The sequence below is a fragment of the Mauremys reevesii genome, linkage group 1 (genome assembly GCF_016161935.1).
Source record: "Mauremys reevesii isolate NIE-2019 linkage group 1, ASM1616193v1, whole genome shotgun sequence".
In the NCBI taxonomy this organism is placed as follows: Eukaryota; Metazoa; Chordata; order Testudines; family Geoemydidae; genus Mauremys; species Mauremys reevesii.
In genome coordinates this window covers 356,395,703-356,408,957 of record NC_052623.1, presented here as the reverse complement: position 1 = coordinate 356,408,957, position 13,255 = coordinate 356,395,703, and the positions used below count along the sequence as shown (strand labels likewise).

The 13,255-nt window shown below is 49.2% G+C and overlaps 1 protein-coding gene across 3 annotated transcripts; it reads right to left on the bottom strand.

Moving 5' to 3' along the window:
• Positions 1-665: 665 nt before the first annotated feature.
• Positions 666-8,187, bottom strand: LOC120393793 (C-type lectin domain family 1 member A-like). 3 transcript variants are annotated; one of them, XM_039518297.1, is made up of 6 exons: positions 8,060-8,187; positions 6,020-6,118; positions 5,050-5,148; positions 4,680-4,831; positions 2,875-3,017; positions 666-873 (listed from the first exon to the last, which is right to left on the bottom strand). In XM_039518297.1, exons 1-6 carry the CDS (start codon positions 8,163-8,165, stop codon positions 750-752), a joined length of 723 nt encoding a protein of 240 aa, XP_039374231.1. In that variant the 5' UTR covers positions 8,166-8,187; the 3' UTR covers positions 666-749. The 3 variants fall into 3 exon arrangements, with proteins under 3 accessions (XP_039374231.1, XP_039374219.1, XP_039374226.1); XM_039518285.1 differs by lacking the exon at positions 8,060-8,187 and adding an exon at positions 7,505-8,053; XM_039518292.1 differs by lacking the exons at positions 6,020-6,118; positions 8,060-8,187 and adding an exon at positions 7,505-8,053.
• Between the last annotated feature and the right edge of the window lie 5,068 nt (positions 8,188-13,255).

Here is a 13,255-nt window from a genome sequence, read left to right as displayed (position 1 = left end):
CCAATTCCAATATATCTTTTTTGACATGGGGTGACCACATCTGCACACAGTATTCAACATGTGGGCATACCATGGAGTTATATAGAGGCAATATGATATTTTCTGTCTTATTATCTATTCCCCAGCCCTTAAGAGGGGGAGGGATAGCTCAGTGGTTTGAGCATTGGCCTCCTACACTCAGGGCTATGAGTTCAATTCTTGAGGGGGCTACTTAGGGATCTGGGGCACAACAAGTATTTGGTCTTGCCAGTCAAAGCAGGGGGCTGGGCTCAATGACCTTTCAGGGTCCCTTCCAGTTCCATGAAAGAAATATAGCTCCATATATGTAATGATTTCTAGCTTTTTTGACTGCTGCTGCACATTGAGTGGACGTTTTCTGAGAACTATTCACAATGACCCCAAGATCTCTTTTTTGAGTGGTAACAGCTAATTTAGACCCCATCATTTTATATGTATAGTTGGGATTATATTTTCCAGTGTGCATCACTTTGCATTTATCAACATTGATAAATGACAGTGGTATGAAGATGGGAGTAAGTGATGGAAAAGAGTTGAAGGAAAGGAACAGAGGGAAATATGCAAGAACACACACACTGCACCTACTTTAAGGTTAAGAAACTTTTATTTATTGTATTTACAAATAATGTAATTGCATTTCTCTGGAATAAAAGGGCCATCAGAGCGGAGAATCCAGTTTAGTTCTCCAGGACATGAGAAATCATTACCAATTTCATCAGAAGCGACCTTGCTCACTTGGTCTTCTTGCAGAGACAATAGTGTTTTGTGGCACAACCCTTAGCATGGGACATTCCTTGTATAAAAAACACACAAGCGTCATTTGCATCGTAAGCAGCTTGGGCTCCCACAGAAGACCTGGGAAAGAAACATCAAATTTCAGCAGGGTCTAGTCACAAAGGATTTTACAATCCCAGCTTCCCACTTACCTGACTGCTACCCTACTCCTCTCTGTGCCCATGCAGCGCCCCACCCTGCCACCCCCAAGGGACACACCCCTTATAACACCTTTGGACACTTCAGCTGTGTGCAGGTGGGCGTGCCCCTGTGCGGGTTGGAAGTGAGCGGCTCTGACATGTTTGTCAGCTTCACACTAAAGAAAGAAAACCAACCGCAGCTTTAGGTTTTGAGCCAGCTCCTCTGCTGCTGTAAGTCAAATCAGTCGTTCCAGTGGTCCATTGCTTTCACTGGGAAAAATGTGCACATTCTTTCCCGTTTGAATTGGTCTAGTTTCAACTTGCAGTTTCTTCTGCCTTTGTCTGCTAGCTTGACAAACGGCCAGAGCCCTGAGCCCACTGTGAGGTCCTAACCGGGGCAGATGCTTCATTGGTTTCTTGCCCCTTTTCTTTAAATTCCTGGTGTGAAGTCTCCAGCTCCTGTTCTAGGTCTTGTTTTAACTTCTGTTAGCCAGCTTCAAGGTTTGCGAGCATTTCCATTCTTTGCTCCATCTTTGGTCGAGAGGAATGGCAACTCACAGTTTTTCTCCTTGGACACTGGATCCCACTTTTAACACCAGTGCCAACCCTTTAGACCCAAGTGGCTAGCCAAAAAATTGGGGTCTAATAGGTTGTTTCAGTTGGGCTGGAGAAATTGGTGATGGAGTCACATATTTCTTCTATGCAATTTTGTTTAAGACTGTACAAAGCCCCGTTTCTCTGAACACAGGAGGATCCAAACAACAGGAGACAGTTTTTGCTGACAGCTCCAAGTCTCTTTCAGCCAGCACCTGGCCCAACAGCCCTTTCTTCAGGCTTCTCTCAGGGCCACACCCCATCCAGGCTGGGTCTGGAGCTTTCCTCTGTTTCTGTGAGCGTCTCTGCTTGCTTCCCTTCGCCCACCTTTTCCCAAAACAATTCCCAGCAAAGCCGTCCACCCACATAGTTCTCATTCCTGGGTGGACTGCTATAAAGGAGCATAACTGTTTCCTACAGCTATCTTCAAGGAAAGTTGGTGGTTACCTATAACACATTGTATCTGCGTCTGAGAGCTGCAGGAGATCTGTCCCCTTGACACTTTGGCAGCACTTGTACAGCTTGTATTCCCAATAAAACTGTTTGGTTTGAATGGAGTGGAATTGTTTAGGGTGGCCCAGAAAGCTATTGGGATGATACTAAGCAATTTAGGCTGGATATTAGAGAACACTTCCTAACAGGGTGTCACAATGGAGAATACACTGCATGGAACAGTGCTATGCTGACCCACAGGAGGACAGATGAGCTGGGCTGTGCATCTCTAATTGCCATTAGATTGAATCCCAAGGAACAGATAAACAAAATCACCAGGAAACACAGTTGAGCCAATAATGTTTGTGAGTCAGATTGGGCCTTTCAGCCAGCCTGGAGCAAGGAGGGGTGTGTAAACTGCACCACCCCAGGAGGCATTGTGACTCAGAGGGGATACTGAGGCACAGATCCTCCCATGTCTTCTGTGACCAAGGGGGTATGCACGTGAGTGCCATTTTCTGCTGCCCCATGCCCAGCCCACCATGCTGGCTCAGCAGCTTTGGCCAATGAGTGGCAGGTAGTGCAAGGTTTGGCCCATTTGCCACCCACACGTGCCAGGGAGGGAGGAAGCAGGGGAGCTGCCCACTAGCCCGTGTGTCTGGTGCCAAGGCCTATGTCAGACAGCTCTACCCCTGTGTGGGCCAGTAGCCCCAGTCACAGTCTAGCCCAATGTTTCTTTGCCCTTTTAAATGCTGTCACTGTTCCTGGGATTAAAGCCAGGAGGGGAGAGAGCTTGGTCATAGAGGGGCACTGATCCACAACCTGTAGTTGCATACATTGCATTGAGGGGCAGTTGTTGTTCGTCCCACTTGGAGCTCTTGGTTAATTCTGGCTCGAGTGAGGAGGGGACACTTACAGATCCAACGTGAATGGTGACCCATCCAGCCAGACCCACTTCTTGAGGCTGGCTTTGTAGGTCAGGCCAATCCAGTAACTGTAGTGCCGGCGGTACCTGAACTCGACACGATACAATTTACGCGTCTCCCGTTTGAGGAACGCCTGTACAAGGATAAACACACGTACCATCAAACCCTGCTTCCTCTGAGGGATCCTGACTGTGAACATCCACTCAGGTCAGGGGGGTTAACAATTCCCTGGGCATAAGGAATCCCAAGACTCGCGTTTCAGCATATAACAACAGAAATAAGGGAGGAATACATAGCTTCCTTGTTTTGGAGTGCATTGGGTGCCGGCAGATTTGCCAGAGTTAGGCAGTGGGGACTCAACAGGATGGACGGGAACAACCCAGAAGTTGGGTATGATGAGAGCTGGGTGCACTCAATAGGGGTCTGAAGCTACAGGGGACAATGCTAGTATGACGGAGGGAGTCCAGCTCCAGCAGTGCCAGTTTTTAGCTTTAGAGGTCTGCGGTTCGATCCCCACTGTGTCAGCCACCCCAAGCCAGGGGCTGTCGCACATTCACCACTTTAATCCAAAGTGGGACTAAAGGCTACAAACGGAGCTGCAAACACCCACCCACCCTTGAAGCCATCTCCACATCAGAGCCAAGAGGAAGTAAAGCCTTTAACCAGGGTGCAAATAATGCATGTCAAAGCAAACTGTCTTTAAACAAAGAGGGTTTATTGAGCAACCCATCCCCTCTCATGCAGTCAGAGGCTTAGGGACATCCAGACCATGGGGTTTGCACCCCTGATCAGCTTGATGATCTATCTTCTATAGCCTAAAGGGTAGCTTTTCTCAGCCAAACCTATCCCCTGGCTGCCAGCTTGCACTTCCTCTTATGTGCTCCAGGCAGGCTTCCTGGGAGGCTAACGGCCTCCAGCTGTTTCATGAGCCTGCTGATTAACCCTTTCCTTCCTGCTCCAAACCCTGACCTGGAGCGCTGGGACTTTCTAGGGGGGAGGAGGGATAGCTCACTGGTTTGAGCATTGGCCTGCTAAACCCAGGGTTGTGAGTTCAATCTGGGGCAAAAATTGGTCCTGCTAGTGAAGGCAGGGGGCTGGACTTGATGACCTTTCAAGGTCCCTTCCAGTTCTAGGAGATTGGTATATCTCCAATTATTACCTTTATTACCTTCTAAGCCAGCCACGCTCCCACGACTTCCAGGACCCAGATGAATAGTATGTCTCATCATGAATGGACCTGACAATGACGGTGCCCTAGAACAATGGCTCTTGACCTTTCCAGATGACTGTTCCCCTTTCAGGAGTCTGATTTGTCTTGCAGACCCCAAGTTTCACCTAACTTGAAAATTACTTCCTTACAAAATCAGACATGAAAATACTAAAGTGTCTCAACAGACTATTCCTGACAAACGGCTGGCTTTCTCATTTTTACCATAGAAATAGAAATCAATTGGAATATAAATATTGAACTTACATTGCAGTGTATAGTATATTGAGCAGTATAAACAAGTCATTGTCCGCATTAAATTGTAGTTTGCACTGACTTCGCTAGTGCTTTTTACATAGCCTGTTGTAAACCTAGGCAAATATCTAGATGAGTTGTTGTACACCCTGGAAGGCCTTTGTGTACCCCCAGGAGTATGTGTACCACTGCACTAGAAAACCTCAGCTAGGCAGGCAGACAATCATACCCCTCTAGCGTGAGCCAACCAATCCCTCAGCCTACTGATATCAATGTATTAAACCATTAGGTCAAATATTAGTAGGGGGGAGAGACTAAAAAACATAGTTTTACCAGTTCTCCTTGAGAGTCCATCTTAACGAGTTTGGAGCCCTGCTTCTTACAATGTTCTACACACTCTGGCCACTTTGCACTCATATTGGAGAAAAGGTAGCAGGCGTCACCACGCTGCACCCAGGTGTCCAGACACGAGTCGCATCTGCTGCCTTGGAAGACAAAACACAGCTGGTGGATTTCTCCCTTTCTGGAGGGCTTGGATGTGCTACAGTGTCTTGTGTGGTGTCTGTAGGTTATTTACCAGCAGAACACATCCCAGGCTGTCTGATTACATGCTGGGATAGATCCCACCCCAGGTCACTAGGCCCCCATCTGTATTTGGTCGTTTCGTTAAAGGGGGCACCCCCACCCTCAGATCATCCCTCACCTTTGCCTCCTGCCTGTTTCTTCACTGAATCCTTAAGCTTCTGGGTCTGTCTGTGGAGCGTCGCCATCTTTCTCCTTGTTGTTTCCGAAACATGCAAATCTGAAATACACAGGGACAGATAATGCTAAATGCTGCCTGTGAAAATAACAATGCAGCATGGGTGTGGGTCATTTGAGTGAAATCTTTGTCCTTCACACTTTGACAGTGATGCTGCAAGATATGCCTTTGAACATTTCACATTCTTCTGGGCGCTTGCAAAGCCCAGCAAGGAAGGAAAGTGTGTTTCTCAAACCCGTATTAGCCATCTGCCTGTGTTAGGGCAATGAAGAGCTAGAGAGATGGAAAGGGGAATGGATGCCAATGGAATTGGAGAAGTCATTACAGGGGACTGATCATGCCTCACCCTTTATATATGGATCTCCTGCACCCATGAGGAATGGGGAGCAGCCCAATTGGCAGCAGCATTTCCTGGGACCCTGCAGAGGGCTGTCTGACAGTCTGAGAATCTATGCAGGAAAGGGCACTGGTAGGGTTGTGGGAGCACTGGGTGATCTGGAATGGAGAGATGCACATCATCCTCCCACAACAGTCCTCAGGAGGTCCCCAGATTAAAAACAATGCAAAAGCCAGATTACTGCTCCACAGCTAGTAGGGCACTCCCTTTTCCTGGGGGAGGTGGCATAGGGCAGCCACTAGGGAGTAGGATGCCAGAGCCAGCATGGGGGACACATGAAATAATAATTAGAGATACACCTACCTCCTAGGACTGGAAGGTCATTGAGTCCAGCCCCCTGCCTTCACTAGGCAGGACCAAGTACTGATTTTTTGCCCCAAATCCCTAAGTGGCACCTCCTCAAGGATTGAACTCACAACTTTATGTTTAGCAGGCCAATGCTCAAACCACTGAGCTATCCCTCTCCCCTTATATAATGTCCTCCTGGTAAAATCAGGCTATTCAGCAGATACTCACACTTGCCAATCAAGCCCAGCAGTACGATGAGCAAGACCACGCTACAGACCCCCAGAATCAACGTCACCAGCCGCCAGTGCTGAGGCCCAAAAGGAACTTCTAGTGGAAAGGAAAGCGGAAGACAAGAGTCAAGCCCCTCTCCTGAGACTCTGAGCCTGATTCACAGGGCAGAATCAAGCTCCCAAAACCAGAACTTATCAACCAGGGCTGAAAACTCCCTTCAAAAACACACCCCGCTTGTGGGATGCTCCATAAGCTCTGGTATCTCCAAGTGTAGACATCAGGGCCAGTTTAGCCAATGCTACCAAAACTCCAGCCAGGGTTCTCCCAGGCTAGGGGACCCTACCACTGCATCAGGGTGTTTCCTGCTCACTCGCCAATGCCGTACAGTGTGATGGATGAGCTGCTCCACGTTGAATTCCCTCCTCCATCTGGGAGAAGTAAGGGGTGCAGGCTGGGGAAGGGAGATTGCATTCCAATGGCTCTGGAAGCTGGTTAAGAGTTTTATCAGAGCCTTCAATATTGCTTGGGCCAACCCTGGAGATGGCATCCTTTCTTTATCCCAAGGTGTGGCCTTCCAGTTTGGGTCAGCCTCCCCGTACAGAAAGGGCTGTTAATTCTCCATGGTCCACTCAATCCACGGCCTCTCCACCAAGGGGGCCAGTTAGTACCAATTGTAATGCTGTTCTCTGGGATGAGGGCAGACTGCCTCACTGGAACCAGGAGTGAGTCTCCCTCAGTTTATTGCACTCAGGCCAGCAAGCCACCATCAGAGGGCTGTGAGGAATCTCTACATTAAACTGTGACACTAGAGACAATGGGCAGGATCTGGTGGCCAGGGTGTGCTTATGGGTAATAAAGCCAGGAGATCCTAGGGCAGCAGGTTCCTATTCCTCCCCTGGTTACAGGCCCTTTTTCTGCTCAATGAGGGACAATTTCTTGAGAAACATGAAGACTCCGTTGCTATGCCACAAATCATGTGGACAGTAAAAGAACGCCCCGCCTCTGCATCCCTGCTTCTTTCTGTGCTTCGGAGCCCCCCCAGGCTTTGCTAGGGGACTTTGACAGGCCTCATCACCACGCATACAAATTGCATTTGGTGCCTAATACTCGAGGATGCCCTGGACAAACCTCCAAGCCCTCAGCAGCGTGAGGGCTTGTCGACACTTGAAATGTCGCTGCCCCGCTGTAGCGCTTCAGTGTAGACGCTACCTACTCCAGCGGACGGGCTCTCCCATTGCTGTAGTTAATCCACCTTCCTGACAGGTGGTAGCTAGGTCAAGAGAAGAATTCTTCCATCAATCTAGTGTTGTCTACACTGGGGGTTAGATCGGCTTAACTACACCACTCAGAGGTGGGGGGGGGTTTACATCCCTGTGTGACATAGTTAAGCTGACTGAATTTTCTAGTGTAGACCAGGCCTATTAGGTTGCCCATGGGAGTTGCTGCTGTGATGTAAAATCCCCTTGCTCTTCACATACTTACTGCCAAAGGGGAAGACTGGCTTCTTGGGGGCCTCTTGGCTGGCCCCTCCCTCCTGGGGCATCTCCTGCCTGCCTTCTCCCTTCTTGGGGGACTCTGGGCTGACCTCTACCTTCTTGGGGGCCTCCTCCCTGGCTTCTTCCTTCTTGGGGGCCTCCTGCCTGGGTTCTCCACTCTTTGAGGGTTCTTGGCTGGCCTCCCCTTTCTTGGGAGCCTCCGGCCCAGCTTCCCCCTCCGGGGCTGCCCCTGGGCTGGCTCCCCCATCAGCCACTGGGGCAGGTTTGATTTTTGCCTGTTTTGACATTTTCTCCCTGTTTGGCTTCTTAAGTGGCAGGAGCTGAACCCTGAATGACCTGGCACAGGGGCTCCTCAGAGAGAGATAGGGACAGTGGGGGGTGGGCTGGGAACCAGGGGAGCTCAGGCTGTGACCATCTCAGGGGCCACACAACATCTCCTCACCCCGGCCCCCAAACACCCACCAGGCACCCTTCACCCTGAAACACCCAGTGGGGGTCCTCTGCCCCTCAGATGCCCCTTGTGACCTTGTCCTCCCCTCACCAGGCCATGCTGCCCTTGCTCCCCTCGACGGGCTGCATTGCTCTGAGGATGGGGGCCTGGCGAGGCCGGGCAGGGGCAGTGGGGGGCAGCTGCCCTCGGTTCCCATGGAGACCGAGCTGCCCAGAGCTCTCCCAGGCCGTGCCCAGCCAGGAGCCCACAAGCAGCTGCCAGCCCAGCCTCCCCTTAGCGTCCACACCCGGCTGGAACAGTCCTGCCCCCACAGGGCTCACCGCAACCCCTGTGGTGCCATTAGCGAGGCTGCTAACAGAGGCTGCCCTCCTTGGCTTGTCACAGCCCATTGCAGAGGGGAGGCAGCGCAGCCCCCCTGCAACAATGTTTGCTCCTAGGGGAGGTTGTTGCAGTGGCCCCTATTGGATGCTCCTGGAGCCGCTCTGGGCCTGAGACTTGTGGCTTGATTCTCCACTCACTCATCCCGGGGAAACCAGGAGTTAGGTCATGACAACCGCTGGATAGTTTCCTGAGGGCTGAATGGTTTTGATCTAACTGAAATCTCTGGGCTTAATATAGGGGTATGTGGGGGAGATTTAATGGCCTGTGAAAGGCACCAGGTCAGTCTAGATAACGTACGGCCCCTTCTGGCCTTAATCTGTGTGAAATGATGAAAAGACACCATGAAATCATGTTGACTGGCATTAACTCTATTCCCATCCTTTCATTCTTTATCAATTGAATCTCATATCAGCTTTTCCATTATTTTGCCCAGGACTGATGTCTGGCTGAACAGCCTGGGTCAATCCTCTTGCCCTTTCTGAAGATTGCCGCATTAGAACTCTTCCAGTCTTCTGTATTGCAAGATTTATTATAAATTAAATCAGTGGGCCAGAGATCTCCTCAGCTAACTCTTTCAGGTCTCTTAGATACAAATTATCCAGATCTCCTGATTTAAAAATATTTATCCTTAGTAGATGTTGTCTAACCTCCTCCTTAGTAACTAAAGGACTTGAAAGTACTTCATCATCCTCATATGATATGAAATCATTCTGCTTCTTTCCAAATGTAGAACACAAATCTTTATTCAACTCTTCTGCCATTTCTGCATCATTATTATCTTTGTCTAGTAATGGGACTATCCCATTGCTAGGGTTTCTTTTGTTCCTGATGTACTTTAAAATATCCTCCCTATTGTGCTTAAATCTGCCAGCCATGGATTTTTCCCTCACGTCTTTAGCTTCCCTTATTGCTTTTCTGCACTTCATAACTTTTAATCTATATTGATTGCTCTCTCTTTCCCCCTCTTTCCTTTGTTTTCCTAAGAGCTGCCTTTATTTTGTCACTGAACCAGCATGGGCTTTTAGCCAGAGATCTCCTCTTTCTGATTGTGGAATCTTTGCTTTTGGGCCATCTAATAAACTGCTCTGAAAGAATTCCCATTTTTCTACCTATTTTGTTCTCACCTGATGAATTTAACTCATAATTTTCCTTAGCTTTGGGAAATTAGCCTTTATATAATTACTGGTTGGGACTGTCCTCTGTTTGAATGTTGAATGTAATCATGGTGAATGTAATCATGTCATGATCACTGGTCCATAGGTAAACACTATCTTCCATTCCAGGAATTAATTAACCTTGATCCATCACAATGAAGTCCAGAATAGAGTTGCCTTGTGTTGGGTGCAATACCTTTTGTATTAGAAAATTATCATCTTTAATTTTTAGAAACTAATGATGTTTTACTGTTGCTTCATACCAAAAAGGCACCCATCAAGTATGTTTCCTGAACTTTCTGTTTTGTTCCTCTGAAGATAGGTTCCTTCTCAGTTGGACAGGATCCACTCACCACCCCTGCGCCTCCCTGTGGCTGTTACTGGAATTAGCTCTGGTAGCCAGTATGCCCTGCTCTAGTGGTGCTCCGCCCATCACCTCTTCTGCTCCTGGACCCACGTCTTTCCAAGGACCCTGGTGTCATTGGAGGGCAAGAGTATTCAGTTTTGTGCAATTAGAAAGTTGGCAACCCTAATCTACGAGCAGACTGAGTGGGACATGCTGGCACAGGGGTACAACAGGGATCAGCTGCAGTGCTGCCTGAAAGCAAAGGAACTTTAGCAGAGATAGCACAAGGCAAGGGAGGGAAACAAGAAATCTGGTGCTGCCTTGCAGACTGGCTGCTTTTACAGAGAACTGCATGTCATCCATGGCAGTGATCTCACCAGTACCCCACAGACAATGGTGGATACCTTGGAGGAGCCAAAGATGGAGCACTCTGCCGTGAATAGCAAAGGGAAAGAGTAGGAGGAAGAGGAGGAAGATATGGCAGGGGACTCCAACCATATCACAAGCCAGGACCTGTTTGAAAGGAGGAGTCTAGCCAGTTCCACAAGGTGAGCGCGGATGAACCCACTGATGAAGGATAAGGGAGCCCGGTAAGTGCGTACATGCATTTTTCCTTACAATCTTTTATTTGCTATTCCTTCCTACCCGCCCGCCCCCACCCCCAACATTTAAAGATGGCAGCAGGCCCATCGCCAAGTGCACAAGACAAAGGCATGGACTTTTCATTGCTTTGTGGGTATATTGTGAGAAATTGAAAGGTCAGCAAGTAAATTCAAAAGCAACACTTGAACAGTACTATGGCAGACCTATTACACAACCCACATCGATTTGGTGTCCTGTGCTTGGGCAGAGGTAGGACATAGGTGGAGTTGGCATCTACTTTTCATTGCCCTGTTGGGTTAGGCAGGGGGCCCATGTAGAGAACTTTGTTTATGTGACCAGGCATGTCCCTTTTATCCTCCTGAGAGATCTTGATGACAGTCGCAAATGTTTCTAGAGATGGCAGCCTTGTTTCTTCCTCTGTGGTAATATGCTTTCCCACACCACTCCACAAAGAGTTCGGCTGGCACCATCGCAGCAAACAGGATAGCGGCATACAGGTTTGGGCACCTTCAGGACACCAGTCATAGCTGGGTTCGCTGTGCCTTTGTGACCCTCAGCCAAAATCATCACTGCCTGTGAAAAATAGTGCCAGTATTCACTGCCATTGCCCTATACTGGTACCCATGGAATAGGGCCAGAATTGTACAGCCTCATCCACCCACCCCCAGTCTTGCATGGCTGGCCGTACTCACCATGGTTGGATCCGGAGAGCAGTGCTGCACCAAAGTGCTCCAAAACTGTCAAGAAGCATTTCTTATTAAAAGTATTTATGAGAATAAAGGAAAGGAGTTTGAAAACTTGTCTTTCCCTTTCTGTTGTGACTACGAATCTCTTTGTGAATCTGTCTGTTTTTATCAGCAGCTTCTGCTGTCATGGCCTCATGGGGTGCCTCCTCCACACCTGCAGGATGCTTGCCCTGGATGAGGAGGACTGTGGTGGGGTGATGACTTATTGCTGCAGCGCCTCCTGCTGGTTAGCTCTTCCCAGCCCAGAGTGCTCTCTGTGCGCTGGTGTCTCACCTGCCGCTGGCCCGGTGTCCTTTCCAGCCCCTGGTGCCCTTTGACCAGGGGTTCTGCCCACCGCAGTACCCCCTCACTCTGGGTATCTCTTCCCAGGGGAACCCCCAACCCTCTATCCCCACCTTGCCTCAGTGGCTACTGCCAGTCACTATCTAGCCCCTACTCACTGGGACGGACTGCAGTCTATTAACCACTCACCATCGGCAAGGGGGGGTAGGACCAGCTGCCTCTGCCTATTCCTGGACTGCCCCTCTGCAGCCCTAGTACCCCTTTGTGGGCCCTTAACTAGGCCTGCAGCCTGGGGTTTTACTAGGCTGGAGCTCCCCAGCTCCCTCTGCCCTTCCCCAGGACTGCTCCACCCTAGGTACCCTGCTCAGCTCCCAGGCAGCCAGGTCCTTCTCTCTCAGACAGCTAGAGAGAGAATGTGGTTTTTTCCTAGTCTCTGGCCCTCAGCCCTCTTATAGGGCCAGCCGTGGCCTGACTGGGGCATGGCCCCACCTGTGGCTGCTTTCCCCCAATCAGCTTAGCTTTTCCCCCGTCCCAACCCTCTCCCAGGGCTGTCTTAAGCCCTTCAGGGCATGAGCAGGGTGACCACCCCGCTACAAGGATGAAGAAGAGGACCAGGGAGGACATGTTCTGTGAGATCCTACAAGCCAGTACTGCATCAGATGGGAACAAAGGGCTTGGTGGGCCAATGTAACCAAGAGCATGGAGAAAAAAGGGAGGACAGGCAAAAGGCCCGGGAGTCCCAGCAGGTCAAAGAGTGGGACATGCACCAGAACATTATGGGTCTTCTCAGGCAGCAAATCCAGATGATATACCTATCTCATAGAACTGGATACAGACCCTGGCTCATCGACAGGTCCAAAAATCCCAGACAGCCTTTGCACTCTTTGGAGAACTCCACGGTTGTTGCTCCCTACACCACCTTGTCAGTTTTCCAGCAGTGACTCAAGAGCATGAGCACCAATTTCAGGCCAGACTGTTAAGAATCAGGGCACAAACCAGAAATTGGCTGTGAGTTCTATACTTGGATTTCATGAAGCAAATATCAAGTGTAAACTCCTCAGACAGTGTAACAGGCTTAACATAGGGTCAGAGACAATCCGCTTGGTTATACTGTCACTGTATTGCCATCCAGGTGAGCCTGCCTTTGTGATAGACAGTCCCTTACCCCAAGAGTCACAGCTATATTTGGGTTACTGCCAGTCCCTAAGGCCCAGTTTTTACCCCAGGTCAATTGCACCTTAGATTTCCCACCAGAGACAACGCTTGGAGCCAATCCTATAATCAACTGTCTAAAGATTGCCCTCCCAAAGTCTAAGCAGTGTAGAGATACAGTTTCTTCTTGTTAGTGATTTTTATTCCCTTCCCCCCAGAGTTCAGCCTGATGGGATGATTTCACTGCATGTCTCCCCTTCATGGAGGGGGAAGGAATGCAATTAACAAAGTCTTTGTTCTTTGATAAAAAGAACAGGAGTACTTGTGGCACCTTAGAGACTAACACATTTATTTGAGCATAAGCTTTCATGGGTACAGCCCACTTCATCAGCTGCATAGACTGGAACATATAGTAAGAAGATATATATATGTCGAGGATTTCTCTTACCCGGGACGGCTCAGGTTTCGTTGTCCGACCGCAAAGAGACAGGCAACGACCAGCAAAGATCCAACTATCAATCTCTTTATTGTAGGCATGCAATACAATAGAGAACTGCTTATCTCACTCCATATAGAACCAGCCCCTCCCCTCTGCAGATGCAAACTGCCTTTATTAGCTACT